At 47.5% G+C, this 19,562-nt stretch overlaps 1 protein-coding gene across 4 annotated transcripts; it reads left to right on the top strand.

Annotated features, from left to right (window-relative positions):
• The first annotated feature begins 1,885 nt into the window (after positions 1 to 1,885).
• Positions 1,886 to 18,787, top strand: LUC7L (LUC7 like). Of its 4 annotated transcripts, none has more exons than XM_042864150.1 (11): positions 1,886 to 1,980; positions 3,563 to 3,657; positions 8,511 to 8,609; positions 9,246 to 9,356; positions 10,042 to 10,185; positions 10,623 to 10,799; positions 11,629 to 11,717; positions 14,680 to 14,709; positions 15,595 to 15,759; positions 17,061 to 17,122; positions 18,425 to 18,510. In XM_042864150.1, exons 1-10 carry the CDS (start codon positions 1,920 to 1,922, stop codon positions 17,086 to 17,088), a joined length of 999 nt encoding a protein of 332 aa, XP_042720084.1. In that variant the 5' UTR covers positions 1,886 to 1,919; the 3' UTR covers positions 17,089 to 17,122; positions 18,425 to 18,510. The 4 variants fall into 4 exon arrangements, with proteins under 4 accessions (XP_042720084.1, XP_042720083.1, XP_042720087.1 ...); XM_042864153.1 differs by lacking the exon at positions 17,061 to 17,122 and adding an exon at positions 2,365 to 2,435 and having other exon boundaries at positions 1,906 to 1,980; positions 18,425 to 18,787; XM_042864149.1 differs by lacking the exon at positions 17,061 to 17,122 and having other exon boundaries at positions 18,425 to 18,787.
• Positions 18,788 to 19,562: the final 775 nt, after the last annotated feature.

Genomic DNA, 19,562 nt, shown 5'->3' with positions numbered 1-19,562 from the left:
GTTCCTCAGTAAGCAGAGATACTTTAGTTTTGTCTAATTCAGCACTAAGTTCTTTAAACACCATTTCACAATTGGGGATAGGCTGCTGTGCTGGCTCCTGTTGAGCCCATGATAGACAGACATGCTCCTGGGACCAAACATATCATGCTTTTCCTCTTCCCCACCTTCTTCTGTTCTTTGTGCAGGGTTTCTATCCTCTGGATGGCATTTAGAATCACAGTTGACACTCAACGGATAACAATTCCAAACATACACAAACAAGCATAGGATCTTGGCAAAGCATACAACTAACATGGTAAAGGGGAAGGGGTGTGAGCAGGATGTGTACTTTTGGTTTTCCATGAATTACCAAGTAATGGAGTCCAGCAATTCCCCCAAGGCACAGGATTAGACCAAATTCCTTGAGAGAGGTCTGTAACCAATGCCCCCGGCAAGAAGAGAGATTTCAAGATATTCTTAGGGACGATAACACGACCTGATGTTCACTGGTTGGTTCAGATATTGGTGCTAACGGTGTGGGGCTCTCAGTCCATCTAGGAGGGGATCCTACTCCACAGTGGTCCCTGCACTGTTTTATAATCTGCTAGCATTTGATCTCTGCTGAGTTTGTTACTTAATCACTACAGTGCACACTGCTTCTGCTAAATGGGGTTAGTCTGATAAGCTGTGCTAGGCTTGCCTCATGAAAGAGGAAGGAAAGCCTCCCCTGGGTCCTACAGGAGTTAGCTGCACTTCTTTATTTCATCCTAGAGGCACGGAGCCATAGCTGTGAGCATCATTTTGTGGTCCTGATTCAGTCTAGCACCATTTTGTTTCATATAATCAAGCCACACACTTGCCAGTAACCCACCAAGTTGGGGCTGACTCTAGGCACTAGCTAGGCCATGACTGGAGGGACAGAGTCAGGTTTATCTGTTCCCCAGTGACATAACTGCTGCAGGCCATGCAACAAAAGGGTGAATAGGACTACTAGGCAGAAAACCGTAACCAGACCTTTGCCTAGTCCTGTTTTGTACCTTTCACCCCATTATGCCTTTCCTTTTCTCCAGCATGCCTTTCGAGGAGAATCCCACACACAGGTTGGTACAGCTCAAAGGGGCCTGACGTGGTTCAGCACAGCATGGCACAGGCTGCTACAGCATGATCTAGCAGTGCTCAGTATAGCCTGGCAGGGACTGGCACAGCCTGGCAGGGCTTGGTCCAACACAGCCTGGTTGGGCTTGGTATGGCGTGGAAGGGCCTGGCCCAGGTTGGTGCAGCTTGAAAGGGTCTGACAAGGCTCAGCACAGCCTGGCACAGGTTGGTATGGCATGAGCTGGCAGTGTTCAATGCTGCCTGACAGAGACTGGCACAGCCCGGCCTGAAACAGCTCAGCACAGCCTAGCAGGGGTTGGTGAGGGCCAGCCTGGCCTCATTTGACCTAGTAGAGCCTGACAGCATGGTGCAGCTCAGTGAGACCTGGCACAGGTTGGTGCAGCTTGAAAGGGTCCAACATGGCTCAGCGTGGCCTGGTACAAGTTCAGGTTCAGCGTATGGCCCAGCAGCGCTCACTATGGCCTGGCAGAGATTGGCCTGGTCTGGTATAGCTTAGCATGACCTGGCAGGGGTTGGCACAGCCTGTCCTGGTGCAGCCCAGCACAGCCTGTCCTGGTACAGCCCAGCATGGCCTGGCAGGGGCTGGCGCGGCCTGTCCTGGTGCAGCCCAGCACGGCCCAGTCCGCATTCCCCGCCCCCCGCAGAACTACACATCCCAGCATGCCGCGCGCCGCCGGGAGGGGCCACTTCCGCCCAGCGCTCGTCGTGCGTCGCCGCCGCCGAGGCCGAGGTCGGAGCCGCAGTTGAGGCCGCCGCCGCCGCCGCCGCCCTCCTCCCTCCCTCCTTCCTTCCCTCCCGCCGCGCCCCGCGGCCCCGCGCCCGCCATGTCGGCCCAGGCGCAGATGCGGGCCCTGCTGGACCAGCTGATGGGCACGGCCCGGGACGGTGAGTAGGGGCGGGCGGGGCCTGCAGGAACCGCGGCCTGGCGGCCGAGTGGGGCCCGGTCCGCCTCCGCCCGCGGCCCTCGGGCCGGCGTCGGGGCTGGGGGCTGCGGGGGGGTGGCCGCCTCGCCCCGCCCCTCCCTGCCCGCCGTGCCCGTCGGGTCGCAGCGGTAGGTAGGTGCCCCGCCGTGCGGAGCGCTGCGGTTCGTATCGCCCGAGCGCTCCGATCCGCCTCGTAGCGGGGCTGCTCAGGTCCTTTGCACTTTGTTTCGTAAGTGAATAAGTGCCTTTCTCTCTTTTCGTGTATTGAGTTGCTGTTGAATTGCTTCCCATATATTTTATTTCATACAAACTGAACAATTGTGGCCCCTCTATTTTATTTATAAAGGTTCAGTGTATCTTTGCCTGCCTACATCAATCTGCAAGGGAGTTGCAGAAAAGCCTCATGTTCATCGAGCCGTGAGTCACAACCAATTTTTAAAGCTGTTATAACAAAAAAAAAAAAAAAAGAAAAAAAAATCCAAAAAAAGTGTTTGCTTTTTTTTTTTTTTTTCTCCCCACCAGTAACTTTAAAAGTGTAGTTTAGAAAGAAAGAAAGAAAAACCATTTTCAGTAGACACAATTCCTGGATGCTTGCAAACCCTATTCCTATTGAGTACTACACACCTGTGTCGTATACACAGCTTAGCTTTAAAACTGTCACATACCATTACCACTTTGCCTTTACTTTTATGTATCGTTCCCCTGACTTCCTTACTGCAGGTGTGGGCAAGAAAGCTTTTCCTTTAAAACTTTTCAACAGTGGGCATAAAATTCTGCAGCTGAGGTCTTGAAGAATGCAGATGGGTATAGTATATGTTGGAGCTCGCAGTGTGTATTGACTAACTTTGTTTCTTTTTTATTTTTTATTTTCTTTTTTGCTTTTCTGATACTGTCTTGTTGAAGTGGCTCCTGAGTGTAAAATGTCTCCTGAGGGCGGGAGGAGGGTGGGAAGTGCGCTTCGTGCTCCGGGCCGAGACCTACGAGATGCAGCATTTCACGGCCTTGGAAAACACACTGCAGACTTGGTATTGAGACCAAATGGACTGATGTCTTAATCATCAGATTAACAAATAGCAGTTGCCTATGAAAAGAAAACAAACGAACAGTCAAACCCAACTGCCCAGCACAGCCTTATTTTGTGATTCGCGGCCCTCTGCTAGCTTGGGTTTCGGTATCTCCTGCCCCTTCATTATGGCAAAACAAAAGGGGGGATAAAACAACCAAAAGCGTTGGCTCTGAGCCAGGCTGTCTGTCTCCTTTTCCTCTTTGGGCTGTGCAGTCTCTTTATATGGATGACAGGCCTTGGACATTATTTGGCTCGCCAACACTGTGTTTATCATGGTGTACGATGAATAAATGCTAAAATGGCATTTGCTGCCAACTACAAGTTTTCCAGAATATCCTGTCACCCTCCAAGTAATTCTGGGGAGCAGGAACACCAAGTATTTTAATCTGCAAATTGAGGTGAAGTGATCATACCGACGTTTCTGTTCTCCTGTCAGTGTTCTAATGTCTCCTTATTTAAAACCACAAATGAATTTCAGGAGATGAAACCAGGCAAAGGGTGAAGTTTACAGACGATCGTGTCTGCAAGAGCCACCTCCTGGATTGCTGTCCTCATGATATCCTGGCAGGAACAGTAAGTATTCCTCTGGAATAAGGAATTCTGGTAAGGCAGAAGTTGGCACAGCTCTTCAGGGCTTCTCTGTGCCACCCAGAGTACCTTCTAGCAGATGCAGCCTGGGAAATGTCAGACTTCCCTTGCCCTAGGAACAGCCAGCCATTTTCATCTCAGTTTCCATGCTGTCTTTGGAACCATTACAGTCAGGCATACTCTGAATTCATCCACACTGCTTTTTCTATCACAGCTGATGTGAAGTTGCAAGCTTATTTCTGTTTTGACAGCTTGTGGTAATTAGGACGTGAAGCTCGTGCTGTGGGGGTCGTGGGATCGGAGCCTAGGGGAGCCAGCCTGCTGTCCTGGGTGCTGCAGTGCACTGCATCTTCAGCTTGGCAAACCTCACGAGCTGCAATAACCCTCAATCCTCAGAGCTTTTCAGTCTCCTTTTGTAAAGCAGGTGATATTCTCCCAGTGGAATTTCAGCTTTTTCATCATAAAGGGTTGGCATATAATGGCGGGTTACAGCTCAGGCCAGCTTTGTCTTTATTTTGTTGGTGTGAGAGGTATGTTGCTCTGCCTGACTGCTTTCAAACAGCTGGAACAGTTTCCTTCACTGGTGCCCTCTGGGGATACAGCTGGCCACGTTTCAGAGGCTTGGCTCAGATGTTCTCTGTGAGAGCAGAAGGTGATGTGGTAACAACAAGGTGTTGTGCAGTAAGAATCCTATTCAGTGCCCGGATGAAAGATGCAATCCAGCTTTCAAAAGAAAACACTGTAGGACTTTGGTAATTATTGCATTGCTTAATTGCAGGATGGAGATGAATAACACTCTCTTGTTTGTCTCTAAAAATGTTTGTCTCTAAATGCTGTGACGTTTCATGTTGTCCATCCACTTAACCAGGTTTTTATTTTTAACTGCAGTCCTTGTTTATAGCCCTTTATTGTGTCATTTCACGAGCTGGGGTTTGACACGTGGGTTCCCAGCAGAGGGAAGGGCTGGTATTACACTGCTGTGGTGGCAGGGTGGCACGGCAGTGCTGCCAGGGAGAGCTTTACCAAGCACTGCCTTGGCTCTGAGCAGGCAGATTTCACTTCTAAATGGCTGTTGCTGCCATTTAGGGTAAGTCTGGAAGAATGGAACGCGAATCTTTGTGTTTTCAAAATGTCCTAAGGGATGCAGGGCCAAATTTGGAAGCCCAGGTGTATTTTCTATCACTGCATCAGTTTCCGTGTCACCTCACTTCTGTTTCAGATTTTCAAAGCTTCTGAGATCACTTCTGCTCACTTCCATTCTTCGTGTGAACCAAGGTGGGTTAGGGTAGAGTTTTTTGAACGTGAGACTCTTAGCAGGTTTTTGGAGCCTAGGTGTGCTTTGAAGACGTGTGGTGCCTTCTGCTCTTCCAGCATTTTTCCAGCAGAAAGTTGATGGTGATTTGAAGGGGTTGAACGAAGCAGTGTGAGGGACTGTTTGCAGCTGGTGACAAGGCACGGAGGAAGCCTGGGGTTTGAAGTGTGTTCTGAATGTCCTGGGTTGGAGAAGCACCCAGGAGCAAGGAGGACTGCTGCTACACAGGTGTTCTCGTGGATCACCCAAATGATGTTGTGGTGGCCTTGAAGTGGTTGAGGAGCTCTGTGCACCACTAACAATAGATTCTTGGGAGTGAGAAAATGCATTGGTGCCACAGGTCTGTATGGAGAGAACAAGCCAGGTCTGGAACAGGATCAGCAGTTCAGCTGTCAGTGCTGCCAGCACAGAATGAATCATGCAGGCTTTCACTGTGTGTCCAGACAGGTCTACTGGCATCTTATGGTGCTCTGGTAATGAAGGAACTGATGGGTGAATGAGCCTTAACTGAATGGGGTGACATCCATCTCTGGGTGTGTGTTATTGAAAAAGTCAGGACCTTGAAGCTCCTTGGCAACTTCCAGCAGATGTTCTGAGCTTTCTGGTAACAATTGTGATGCATCCTTTCTCCTGAAGGCATTGTTACTGCTGCATCCTTCGTGTATGCAGCTGTTTCTTAGTGGGAGGCTGGTTGGAGATGAGCAGGGAACTGGATCTGGTCAGTAGCAGTGCTCAGTGAGATACCATCACATTCCCCTCACTGACCTTCAGGTGTAGGGTAGGAAAGACCCAGATTTTGGGGAACATTCTGGAATGTTCCTGACAGCTGCAGAAGATGCATTTGCTTTGTTCAAGTGAGCCAGTGTGCCTGGGAGTGAGGGCTGTAGTGTTATTTGGCATATTCTTGTGATTACTGCTATTTTTTTTCCATCTGAACTTTTCATTACCCTGGTTTTCTTTTTGGTCTCCATGGGAAAGAAGGACAATTCTGGGAGAATGCAAGTTGGTGTTTCTTGTAGCCAGGTACCAGGAGAGACTTGACGTGGAGGTGGTTAGTGGCCTGCAGGGAGCTTTGCAGTGAGCAGTAGGTGCTTTGCTGCTCGTGGAAGTACTGCAGCACATTCTGTGATTTCTGTCTCTGCTGGTGAGTGGATGGATGAGCTCAGAAGCTGTGCAGGTAGAGCAGTACTTGGAAACTGTATTCAAGGAAGTTACTGTGTCCCCAGCGGGAGGTGAGAGAGCTGAAACCTGTAGGTTGCAGGATTACTTTGTGAGTATCTGTGCTCCTGTTTTTTTGGCTGGGCAAATCACTAGAGCCATGATTACATCTGAGGAATGTTCCTCATGGAAGGAGACTGGTGAATTAACAGTTTAGCAGTGGTACTCAGAGGAGACCTCAGGAAGTGGGTTGTGCAGCAAACACAAGGGGGATTTGTTACCACTGACATCTGAACACGTTTGGTCTGTGTCTGAGTGGGGAGTTAAGGCTTTACTCAGGCTCTACCATCTTACGTATCTGTGCCACAGACCAGCCATGGGTAGTGATTGGAGCAAGTCACAGCCCCTGCTACAAAGTCTGAGTATTTGGTGCCAGACTTCCCTGGTGAGACAAGAGGAGTCTTTGAAACAGAAAGGCTAGTAGTGATCTCACCTGAGGTGAGCGATCCGTGAGGAAATCTCCGTGCATAGAGATCACGTCGAAGGATTTGAAGGAAGACCTGAGGTTTGTATGCCAATGAAACCTGGACGTTTTCCCTGGCAGAAGAGATTGAGAGACTTGCTGCCTTTTAACAAAGAGTGAGAGGAATACAGAACACGGTGGCTCTGCTGAAGCCTTCTGCTGGAGCCCCTTCTCTGAAATGGAGTGAGTGGCTCAGCTTGCCAGGAGAGTTCACAGGAGATAACCTATGATCTGTAACAATCCTGTGGAGCGCTGCTCTTTCTCCCTATATTGTAAAGAGATTGCGGTAGAATAACGATAAGAGTAAAAAAACTAACTCATGTAATGCTCTGATGTTTACTAAGTTTTTCTTATGATAAAATTCCAGTAGCTCTTCAGCATTTCTTCAAGAGTTTTGCCTGAAGATGAACGTTATTAAGCTCTAAAAGTACTGGAGCAACTGTTTTTTGTAGGCATTAAATACCCACCATTAGAGCTCACAGCGCTGCTCCTGAATGCAGGATCTGAGCCTGCTGTCAGTGCCTCCTGTTTTGGGTAAATGTGAGTGAAATGAGTGAGATTAAATAGTGACAAGTCATCTTGAATTATGAAAGGAGTTAATAATGCAGATAACTGCTGAAAACCCAAGCATTACCTGGTGGAGCTTTCTTTGATGGCTTTGCTTCATTCTCAGCATGTCCATTGCTGCTGTTGGAACGCACTGCTTCATAACCTGTCCTTGGCAATCCCCAGCTTTGCTTTGGGGCGATGCTGGTGGGTTCTGTGCTGATCCCAGTGGAGCTGTATTTAGCTTTTCCTGCAGTTCTTTCTAGGTTTTTCTGCTTGATGCTGATGGCCAGGAGAGAAGAGGAATGGTGCTGGGATGTTCCTTGTGAGCCGGCACGTACCCTGCTGCTTGTGCTGCTGCCTGTGGCCCACACTCAGGCCTTTTGTTGTTTTGATTTTCAGAAATGGTGTGCTCTTTTTCTATTTTAAGAATAGAGAAATGCTCTCCTTTACATATTGATAGCATACAAATGCAATTTCCACCTTTTGAGAGCATAATTCAGTTATTTGGCCATTAGCTACTAGAGTTGGGAAACCAACCAGATTTAAATAGCATTATCTGCAATGGAAGTGAATAGCAGCATGCAAGTCAGGGTTTTCCAGGAAAGGAGATGCTCTTGTGGAGTCTGTCATTAGATAGAGACGTCAAAATGACCTGATGCAGAGAAATTAGCTTTGAACTGGTGGGTTTAAAGTCCCAGCAGAAGCTGAAAGCAAGAAGGGCTAGCTGCAGAGTTCGGATCTGCTGTATCTGAGCGTGGCGCTGTGCTTTCCTACTGGCTGTACCCCTGCTTACTGTAAATCCCCTTGCCCTTGCTAGGAGGCATTCCATCTGTGTTCTATGGTTTGCTGTCTTTCAGTATGCCGTCAAGGCTCTTTCTGATACAGATACACTCTTCTGTGTGAGCTTTAAACTTAGGGTACACAGCTGTGTGTTTACTGTGCTGTGGCTTCTAAACAGGAGGTGTTTGTATTTGGTGTCCGTTGAAGGAGGTCCTGCTGTAGCTTGCTGTGCCCTTCCAGCTCCCTCCCAGCAATTTCCAAGTCCATGCTGTGACCTGAAGCAGGGGTGGGTCTGGACTTGAAGTATTTGAGGTACTTTGATATTGTTGGAAGGACACCTAGAGAAGTGTTTCTAGCAAACGTGATTCTTCTGGCTAGTTCTGTTACTGATAGGTTAAGAGGAAGCTCTTCTTCCCAAAGAAGTTTTATTTTGATATGATAGATTTGTCAAGAGTTACATATTTTCAGCTTATTGCCATAATGGAGTTTTCTTACATATATTTTCCTTTTAAACAGAGAATGGACCTGGGAGAGTGCACAAAGATCCATGACTTGGCACTGAGAGCAGATTATGAGATTGCAAGTAAAGAGAGAGATCTGTTTTTTGAGCTGGATGTAAGTATGGGGATGTTTTGTTTGGTTTTGTTGGTTTTTATGGAAACTGCCTCTTGAAATCATTGGCTGACCCATAGAACTGAGTGTTCTACTGTGGGTGTTTCAGCTAATCACATTATTTGATGTGGCAAAAATGTCCTGCCCCTTCCCAAACATCATCTTGATGCTGACTTTAAATTGCAAAATTAATTCTGACTCTTGTAACCAAACCAGTGCAGCTAGGTGGGAGGCTCTTTGGGCATTCCTTGCATCCCACACCTGCTGCTCTGTAGCAGGTCATTGTAACCTGGTGGCCTGTCCCAGCAGGAGAACGAATGTTACAAGCTTTTGCTCAGTCGTTTTGCTTTTGGCCACGTTTAGCTTTCTGTGGTGAAACAAATCAAGTGGAAGAACATTTGCCTTCTCGTTTCATGCAGTGCTTTTTATGCTTGTGTCTGTTGCTCACCCACTGGAAGTTGCAGTGCAGAGCTGTACATGACAGACTTAGGGGCAGGGATCGAATTTTACTTCTGCACAGCATCCTTTGTGCCCATTTTTGAGGTTGGCTGTGCACTGTGTTGTTGTGGATTGCACCCCTAGCTGCTGGCTGTCGCTCTGGCACAGAGCATGTGGACTGACAGTTGTTTGAACGTGCAGGCTATGGATCACCTGGAGTCCTTCATTGCCGAGTGTGACAGGAGAACAGAGCTGGCCAAAAAGCGCCTGGCTGAGACACAGGAAGAGATCAGTGCTGAAGTGTCTGCCAAGGTATGGTCCTCTCCTTTAGCCTTTGTTCTGAAAGTCTGTGCAAGAGCACTGATGTTCTGCTGTTGCTCGATTCTGGAGGTTACGCTCAATAAAGACTTCATGCATTTGAGCCATCACCTTCAAATGCTGCTCTGGCTGTTCTTGTGATAAACTTCTTGGTTCCAAGGGCAATAGTAAGGTAAAATATCAACTCTAAAATATATTGCTTAGTTGTGGCTATGATATATATAGGTTTTCCCTCCTATTCAGTGTTCGTGTGGCAGCTTAAAATAGTAAATCCATCTTGTAATCGTTGTCTTTCCATGTAGCAAATGGTCCTGTGGTTTCCTCTTTGGGAACTTCTTTCAGTGGGACAATACAAAACATTTCTGAAGCTGGATTTGTGGTGTCTCCTGTCCTGTAAGCCAGGAATGTGCCACTGTTTGCAGCAGAGCTGATGATGTCCTGTCCATGTATATTTTCTCCCTTCGCTGTCTGTGACTGCACTGCCTGTACTGGGCACACCAGTCCTTTTTTGTTGAGACTCCTGAAGTTTTGTGGTCTTCTTCTATAACAACAGCTTACACAAAACAGTAGGTGTTTTTAGTTTTCTAAGGGAAAAAGGAGAAGTTGCCCTGCAGTCTTTTGCAAGATTTTTTTCTCTGTTTTGTAAAGAAACGAAACAAAAAACAACTGTTTTCTTTAGGCAGAGAAGGTGCATGAACTGAACGAAGACATTGGAAAACTCCTAGCTAAAGCTGAACAGCTGGGAGCTGAAGGGAATGTTGATGAGTCTCAGAAGATCCTGATGGAAGTGGAAAAAGTCCGAGCAAAAAAGAAAGAGGCAGAGGTACGGCCTTGGTTGTCCTGTGATGTGTAGAAGGTGATTGAGTTGGGCTGAGTCCATGACAGACACCAGGGTGGTTCCTACCTCTTTTTCTACTTCACCAGCACCTCCTCTTTCAATGCCAGCAATGTGTCAGCAAGCAGCTGGCAGGGTTGTGTGATAAGTGAAGAAAAGCTTTGTAGAAACTCTGATCTGGTGAAGAGAGATGACTGGGGAGGTGGCAGTTGTTCTTCTGAAATATTTGGTCGGTGCTCAGTTACCTGCAGGGATAGAATGTCAGGTTAGCTGTGCTCACGGTGTTTTGCATGGTGCCTCCTTTGTATTGAGGGTGCTTTTAATGATCCTTGAAAGCATCAGGGCAGTTCTTTGCAGGACTTTCCCTGGAGGTCACAATTGACACTTGCCTGTTATTTTTGTTGTTGTTTTTTGTCTCCCTTCAGGAAGAATACCGAAATTCAATGCCTGCATCCAGCTTCCAACAGCAAAAGCTGCGTGTGTGTGAAGTCTGTTCAGCATATCTTGGTCTCCATGACAATGACCGGCGTCTTGCTGACCACTTTGGAGGCAAATTACACTTGGGTTTCATTCAGATTCGTGAGAAACTGGATCAGCTGAGGGTAATCTTGTCTGTTTTAAACCTTCTCCTTGTAGTTCTGAAGGTATTCAGTACATACAGTAAGTTCATACTTTGCAGAATGCTTATACAAGCCCAGAAGTTTCTGATGTCAGAACCCCTGAAACTTCAAATGCAAGTTTGCTTAGTCCTATCTTGGGTTCTGTTCTGCAGTTTCTGTGTAATGGAAAAACTTTAATTAGAATTAGACCACTGCTGTAATTCCTTCCTTGCATATGACTGCACCAATGGTCTTTTCCATTGGTTTGGCTGAAATTTGTCACCCTTTGCTTCACTTCTGACTATCGGAGGGCACTTTGGGTTCCTTCAGTGAAGTGCTTTAACTGGAGTTTCATACAGTGCTGTTAGTGATTAAGGTCTGCAGCAGCTGAAGTGTTGAAGTTTTCTGGAAGGGTTTGTAATGGAGTTGCTCTGTTGGCCACGCTTGCAAACTGGAACCCTTAACCTCCTTGAGTAAGAGTTGTGGTTCCTGTGCAGTTTTTGTTTGTGCTGAGGTCAGTGCCTTCACTGATCATTGACACTGGGCTACTGCACTGTTCTGTTGTGTGCTTTCTAAGTGTGGTGGGACAGCCCCTGGGCTCACAGCATGCAGACTCATTTCTTACAGCACAGGTGCCCAAAACAGGTGTGTGGAGTGACGTTTCTTGTGCCAGTGTTTGTCAGTGAAGTTGACAGTGAACCTTGATAAAGATCTTGGCTAGCACAAAGAACGCAGCATAACTGTTGTTTATCTTACTGCCTGAGTAAGCTCCCTGCAGATCTGTCTGACATGCTACTTATACTGAGGTATGATGTGAACTTTTTTTTCCTAGAAAACAGTGGCAGAAAAGCAAGAGAAGAGAAACCAGGATCGTTTGAGACGGAGAGAAGAGAGGGAACGAGAGGAGAGGATGGGCAGGCGGTGAGTGAAAGCTGCTAACTGTTTTGTGGAGCTGGTTTTGAAATAATCCGATTTCTTACTGCAGGAAATCAGCAGCTGTTGCTGCATCAGCTGTTGGATGTGCTGTGGATGCTGCGTGGGCACCTTGGCGTTCAATGAAAAATAATGCACAAAATCCCTGCATCAGAGTAATTGTAACCTCCTCTGTCTGAAAACAGAAGCTCAGAAGAGACTTCAGGCTTTTATTGGTCTAGTCCCTGTGTCTTTGGAGTCTGGATGAAGTGACTTCACTGAGTGCACCCAAATGGGAAGACTTAACATGAATGCTCAAATAGCTCTACTAATACCAGAATTCCTGGGACAGCCTTCCTTGGTTCGAGGCTAGGAGGTGACAACAGAGTGAAGCCAGTATCTGTGAGCCAGATGGCAAGCTGCCTGTCTTATTCAGAAAGTTTCCTACAGTAACAGCAAGGCACTTCTGGCACAGTTTTGGAGAACACTTCCCAGCACATCCTCAAGCTGTTCTGCTCAGAGGAATCCCAAGGAGTGGCTGTTTCTGATGTTCATTGCCACTTGTGTCACTTTCTGCTCACGTGTGTATAATCCTTGAGCTGTGGGACTGTGTAGCAATTGGACAGATCAGTGGGATGGGAAAAGGTGTTTCACCAGAGATGCAGTGACCAAAGGATCAGCACAATAGAAAGGTGCTATAAGAGAAGAAGATTGCTTACTTGTATCAGAAGATTCCAGGTTCACGGAGGAAAACTCCACCAAGGAGGGCTCTCCATAAAGAGATCCTTCCTCAGAGGAGGTCAGCTTTTAAATAAGGTCTAAGAGAGGTGCAGCCAGGCTCCAGCCCTTCCCATCACACAGCTGAATTGCCTTCACCTGTGCTCCCTGGGCTGACTGGTCCTTTCCCCAGGTGCTCGATCAGTGGTTCAGGCACATTCCCATACAGAGTGGCTGCAGTGTTGGTATTCTCATGACAAGCCTCCTTCCAGCTAAACTGGAAAAACAAATTCTTCCATGTGCGTAAGTGAGTCAGTTAAACAGCATGGTGTGAAGAGGGTGGTTGTTTGCCCTGGTCATGCAAAGGAAGTGGCTGAGTAGGAAGGAGTGCTGTTCTTTTTGTTACAGCACTTCCCCAGTCACGTGCTGTTTCTCCTCACAGTCTTGTCCTTTGTGAATCCAAAGAGCCACCTTGCTGTCTGTGGAAAGCTCTTTTTCGATGTCAGCTGAAGAGTATTTCAGCCATCTGGCTGCAAGATGCACGGGATGCATGACCACAGTGTGCCTCTGGATATACGTTTCTGGAAATGCTTGCAAACAAGTACCAGAACTGAGGCAGCTTGGCTTCCTGTGGTCTGTGGCTTAGTGGTTTCAGTGATTTGTGAAGGTATGAGCCCCAAATTGTTGTGCATTCTCTAGTTAGTGTGTTTTATAAAGGTTCCCTCTTGCTGTGGATTGCCTGGTGTCAGAGCAAGAACTGTGTTGAGTTGGCCTGGGGTCTGAGTCCTTGCTGGTTTGGTATTTTGCACTACTTAAAGATTGTGGCCTGCCTTTGCCCTCACTCTGTATGAAGGGATCTCTGTGCTCTTCTATTCAGACGCTAAAGAAAACCACATTGTGGAGCCAGGAGTGACGTATAGAGGAGGTCAGTTTTCTTCTCTGAAATGAGAACTTGACCTGAAGAAGGAAAACAGTTTTCCCAGTGGATGCTGGGGCGAGAGCTCAGGTTTCTTGATTTCTAAGTACCCACTGCTCTGTGTGCTGCGCGTCACCATGCCTACAGGGGTGTTTCTCCATCAAAAACACATCAGTGACTTCAACTGACTTAATCTCTGCTTGAGAAGCAGTCTCTTGACACTTAAAGAACCACTTAAAAAATGATCCTTCATAACTGTGACTGCCACGTCTTCATGTGCAGCATCTCTGTGCTGATATCCAGTAAGGGGAACGATGCCACCTGACTCTGAGAAGTCTTGGTGACTTACAGGCACTGTGTCATGCCACGGAAGCCTGTAGATGGGCTTGCAAAGCCATAACTTAATTCATCTGTCAAATGAGCTGACTTCCATGAAGAAATGAGTGAACTGGATTGTCACCCATGGTAGTAAATAAAGACAGTCCTGTGTCATTTGGTGTTGCTGGTGACTCAGTGATCTCTTCAGACTGTAATTATCTGGGAAGCTGGCATGCTGTTAAGCTGAGCGTGCCATGGAGACGTGAGAATGAATGAGGCCTGGATGATTCTTCTCAATTTGATTTATATAATCTGGGGTGAAGAATTTCCAGTCTATCTCTGTTACTGTTCAGTAACAGTTATTCACATTTGCTTCCTCTTTTTCTTTTCTTTTCTTTCCAGCTCATCTTTCCTAAGCAGGAAAAAAATAATTGATGGAAATTTCCACTGATTGTTTGTTAAATCCTTGTGATCAGAGAGAAAACACTGCATTTTTCCTTTATTAAAACCATTTCTTTTTTTAAATGTGCAGCCACCTCAAAGGAACCAAAATGAGAACACTGTTCAGTGCCTATCCCACACTGGCTGGAGAGTGGCACTTTTTCATGACAGTGTTCATCTAGCTGATGTTAGGCCATGGAGGGTAAATTTGAAGTTAGAAGGATGCACTGTAATACTGTATTAACAGAGTGGGAGTGGATGGTAGATCTTTCCTGCTTCACAGAAAGCTTTTTGTGGAGTCAATAAGCTGTCCCAACGAGCTCTGCTGGGACCAGTGCTCCTGTCCTGTTCTCTGCTTCTTTGACAAGTCTGTGACACAACCTTCCCCTCTCCTCCTCCCCTCTGCAACTGAAGCTGATGTTTTTAGGCCTTTTGGCAAGCTTTTTAAACTGACATCTTAATTACTGTGTTAGTGTTGCTCCCTTTGAGAGCTGCAGGGGTGAACGGGTTGTTTGTTGGGGGAAAGAAACATAAAAACCTGCCATACCTTCTCTCACTTAACTGTCTTCTTCCTTCTAGGTCTGGATCGAGGAATAGAGATCGTCGAAGGTGAGTGTGAAGTGCTCCCAAATGCCTGTTTGTGTTTTTATGTAGTTACTGAGGTCTTGTAAATGGAGTTGGTGCTGTGCCTCAGTCTTCTCCTTGTGCTCCCTGAAAGAAATGGGAGCTTCTGCTTGGGCCCTTCTGCAGTACTGTGCAGCTGAATGTCAGCAGCTGAGCTGCAAGGCAGGAGTGGGCTGGCCCAGCCAGAGGAAGGGAGCTGTGCTCTGCACTACCAGCCTAAGAATGCTCTCAATGTCTTTGCCAGTAAATGTCTCATATGCTTTGATAGTTCTAAAGTATGAAATGTACCTGTTAATATAATACCTCAGGTGTAAAAATACAGAGATGTGATACTAAAGCTCCCATCTCTGTGAAGAGCTTGCCTTGATGGTGTGACAACATTCTATAAGTGATTGTGAACCTGGATCTCCTCTACTGTTTTACATAGATGTTGGCACCCTTTATTTGGTTTCTAGAGCAGATGGAAGCAAACCTGCTTTGCAAGTGCAGTGTTTTCACATGGGGGATGCTCTCTTTGGCAGGCTGCCATAGAGGTTATGGCAGTTTCACATATGACTGACTGCTTCAGCCTAAGCGAGGCCTGTGTCACAGTTGGTAAGCTGTGCTCCAGGCATCAACACATCAGCAGCAGGAGTGATTTTTTCATAAGCTTCCCAGCGACTTGAATTGACCCTTTGGGGTCCTGTTGGTAGCGTGAGCCCAGCAATGAACCTCTTCGCCCTGCTGGTGATTTGCCTTCTGTGTTGGCAGGGAAAGGGGCCGATGCTCTGGATTCCTGTTAGTCTGGAAGGTCTGAGAGGTGGGCACGGGTGTGCAGGCCCAGCGCACCGGCCTGTCTCTTGAATCTGAGGCAGTGTGTGCCCTCTGCAGATCCCGGTCTCGGGACAGGAGGCGAAGGCGCTCGAGGTCGGCGTCCCGTGAGCGGCGGAAGTCCCGCTCCAGGTCCCGCGACCGACACAGGCGCCACCGGAGCCGCTCCCGCAGCCACAGCAGAGGCCACCGCCGGGGCTCCAGAGACAGGAGTTCCAAACACAAGTACGTATTCCTCACGTGAGTGCCTCTGAAAAGGGGAGTCCCCGATGTAAGTGAGCCTCCTTTGATCCCTTAGAGTGGGTGAAACTACCACCACTATCTCAAGCTGGGAGCTACAGTGTCCTGTACTGGGTCCTGAGCCAAAGCAGTGTTTCCCAGGGGCAGTTTGTAGATGCTTTCATATGTTTATGGTCTTAAACTGAGACAGGGCAGGTTTAGGTTGGATATGAGGAGGAAGTTTTTCACTCAGAGGGTGGTGAGGCACTGGAGTAGGCTGCCCAAGGAGGCTGTGGATGCCCCATCCCTGCAGGCATTCGAAGCCAGGCTGGATGTGGCTCTGGGCAGCCTGGGCTGCTGGTTGGTGACCTGCACGCAGCAGGGAGGTTGAAACTGGATGATCATTGTGGTCCTTTTCAACCCAGGCCATTCTATGATTCTGTGAGAGCAGTAACTGTACAGTAAGGTCCCAGCTTAAGAGCAGAGTCTAGGAGATAGAACTGTCATTCTCTGATCTGCAGTGCTGAGCCTTGAGAAACTGCATAAGCAGCAGCTCAAAGGCCTGCTGGCACACACACAGTCTCCCCAGATGTGTAAAAGCCAAGTAACAGAAGCAGTTTTGGCATTACATTTCTGTGGTTTTCTTCTGCTTCCCAGCTTCTTGCTCTCAGTGGCACGGGGAATAGAAGTGTAGTAGAATGATTTGGGAACTAAGGGAAGTCTTCTGTTAGGGTAATGAGACAGCAGGTTAAGAGACAGTTATTAGAAATTTCTGTTGAGGGGGGAGAAAGACAGCTGTAATGAGGAGTATACCATTCTGCTGTCACCAAAGAGAAATCCTATAGTCTCTCTTCTGAGACTTAGCAAAACACCCACTGTGTTGGAGGAAAGATGAAGCAAGCCTATATATGTAGTTGTATTAGCAAGACTGAAATGAAACGTTGCGTTTCCCTGCAGCCTTTCTAAGCCTGGGGGCAAGTATATAACCAAGTGTTTGCTGAAGTTAGATCTAGCCTTTATTTTAGTGCTGTCAGTTAATAGATGAATGCTTCAGCAGTGCCTCATCTGATTAGGGACCACCACTAGAATATGCTTCTAGAAACGAACCTACTGTTGTGTATTTTGTCACTTGAGCTAAAGGGTAAGAAGAGGTTTTCAAGACACCTGATGGGAGGGGGATAATGGTCTGAAAAAGATACGTCTGTTAATAACTGTTGGGAGGGGGGGCTGTAAATACTGTTGATACTCCTATGGCTGAGATACTAAAGTCCCTTTTTTAAATCTGTCTTGAACATGGAAAAAAAAAGAAAAGAAGTTTGGACAATTAGGAAGTGAGGAAGACCCTGTAATAACTATTACTAAAGAGCAGGTAAGGGATTACTTTGAAAACCTTGAACACATTCAGATCAGCCTGTTGAAGCTGCAGGTGGATTTGCTAGCTGACATATTTCCACAAAATTACTGAGAAGTGGGGAGAGGTGAGACAATTTTAAGAGACAAAAAGTGAATGAGAAACCCTAATCCTAATCCCTGAAAGTGTAGCTTCTGTTTTTACTCTGAGAATTCATGAAATGTACGTTCTGGTTCTGCTGGTCTGAAGGCTCACTTGGAGGTCTTAGGGTAAGAGAGCTGTGGGCAACAGGCAGCGTGGGGATGGGAAAAGAGTTGATCAGATGAGACAGGCTTGTGTTGTCTTCTGTCTTGTGCTTAAATGGCACGTGTAAGGTAATGAAAGTGACATGTGATGCGATATAGAGGGCTGTAAGGTTTTAAAATAACTCTGCAATAGTTCCAAAGATTAGAATCTGCCTGAGTGGAGGCTGGAATCCATAAGGTACCTACCAGGTCTTTTGCTTATGACTGCAGAGGGACCTGCACACTGAGCTCTAGAAAACTGTGCTGTGCAGGATCTCTGAAAGCTCTGCCTAGTTCTGAAGGGCCATGGGCTGCTTGAGACAGCGATGGGCCAAAACCTAGTTCATAAGCTGACTGACTGATGGATTTGCAGTTGGCATGAATCATACAGCATAAAAACTTTCTAAAATTGGACCTAGTATGAAACCCTCTGCTTCATTCTGAGTGGGCTGACAGCAAAGTGCTGCTGCAAATCTGCAGCTCTCATTTGGGCAGGCTGTAAAAAGATTTGTCCCTGCTGTGGTTTCTGAATTAAAACCTGTGTCATCCTGACTTTGAACCCAGGATGTTAAAGACTGCGCTTGTCAAGATGCAAAGTGACAAAAGCCCAGGACTGAGCAAGCCTTTGAATGCAAAGAATACAGTTGGCATTTAAAGCAGTTGAGCAGAAGGCCACTAGCTTAGAGCGTAAGCAAAACACTGTAAAAGACACAAACGATGATGAGAAAAAGATTGGAAGTGCTTTAGTATGGCCCAGTAAACTAAGCAGGGGTGCAGGGAACACCTTGAGGGACTGACAGAGGCTGCACAGTGCAGTCAGTGCTGCAAAACTGTGTTCTGTTACATAAAAGCTTGTAGAGGGGCCAGAGTTTCCATCTTGGGTGGCACTACTCCCGACACTGCAGTACCCAGGCACACCTCTATAAGAAACCTGTTACAGCGTGGCCCCATTAGCAAAGATTTTGCCATTTTTATGTGCATTCTATGTAAATACTTTGTTCTGAAGCATATAGTGATGGTTTACTTTGTACTTCAGATCTTCTAGGGATCGATCTTCAAGAGAGAAGTCACGAGACAGAGAGAGGAAAGAGAAGAGCTCTTCTGAGAGGCGGCACGAGAGCACAAATGGCAAATCTCGTTCCAAGAGATCAGAGGAGAGAGAAGCTGGCGAGATCTGAACTCAAACGATCGGTGTTGCACTGTAAATAGTCCGATAAACATTCTACACAAAGGCTAAATTTCCCATTTATATTTACTGAATACGACTCATCTTTTGTAGTTTGGAATTTTTATTGTTTGGCAGATAGCTGTGAGTTTGTAGAGACACCCAGTCCCGTACTGTTTAACAGGATTTTGTTTTAGTAGGAATCAATAAATCTGACAGCTCGTTTTCAATCCAGGTGGGAGGCTCACGTGCTGTGTTTGTGGTGCTGCGATGAGCAGGGCAGATGGTGCTGTGGTTGGAAACCTGTGCTCTGTGCTGTTTGTTAACACTTGGGCTCTTTTCATGAGACCTCCCTCCCTCTTTTCACAGTTGGTATTTGAGAACAGCAGTAGCGTTGCTTCTAATTGGATTCATGTCTTTTTCTTTGCTTGTACATGTTGAATTGAAAAGCTTGCTTTCCTCCTTTCAGTGTTTAGCCACCTCGTTTTTACACCTCCTGAGCAGCGCCTTGCTGTTTCAGGTGCTGTTTGGCCCTCGCGTCCCCCGTCAGCTGTGCATCTTTGTGCTGGGGACGGAACGACCGGAGCACATTTCTAAGTCTGTTCCCTGTGTAACTGGGAAAAGAAAAGAAATTGCGCGTACGTAGTGCGCACCGCAGTCAGAAAGCAGCTCGGCGCTGGGCTTTTCTGACTCAGCGCTGCGGAACGGCTGGGGGCAGCGGCTGGGCGCGGGGCTGCGCTGGCTGCGAGCGCAGAGCCGGGCGGAACGGGCCGCATCCCGCAGCCGGGTCCTCCCGCCCGCCTTTCTTTGCCAGCAGGGAGGCGGGCAGCGCTGCGCAGCCCGTAGCCGCGTTACCCGAGCGGTGCGGGGCACAGCGGGCGCTGCCGGCTTGACGCCGTGCCTTCTGCCCCGCCGTGCGCGCTCCTTTCTCTATAAACGCTTCGCTCCCGGGGCCCGCCGTCCCCACTGCGCCGCGGCTCCACTCTGTACCGCACGCCAGAACGACCTG

This window comes from Lagopus leucura, unplaced genomic scaffold (assembly GCF_019238085.1).
Source record: "Lagopus leucura isolate 7727_CA_CO unplaced genomic scaffold, USGS_WTPT01 Super-Scaffold_760, whole genome shotgun sequence".
Taxonomy (NCBI): Eukaryota; Metazoa; Chordata; class Aves; order Galliformes; family Phasianidae; genus Lagopus; species Lagopus leucura.
The sequence above is the reverse complement of the archived record's forward strand: the minus strand, read 5'-3'. Positions and strand labels throughout refer to the sequence as shown.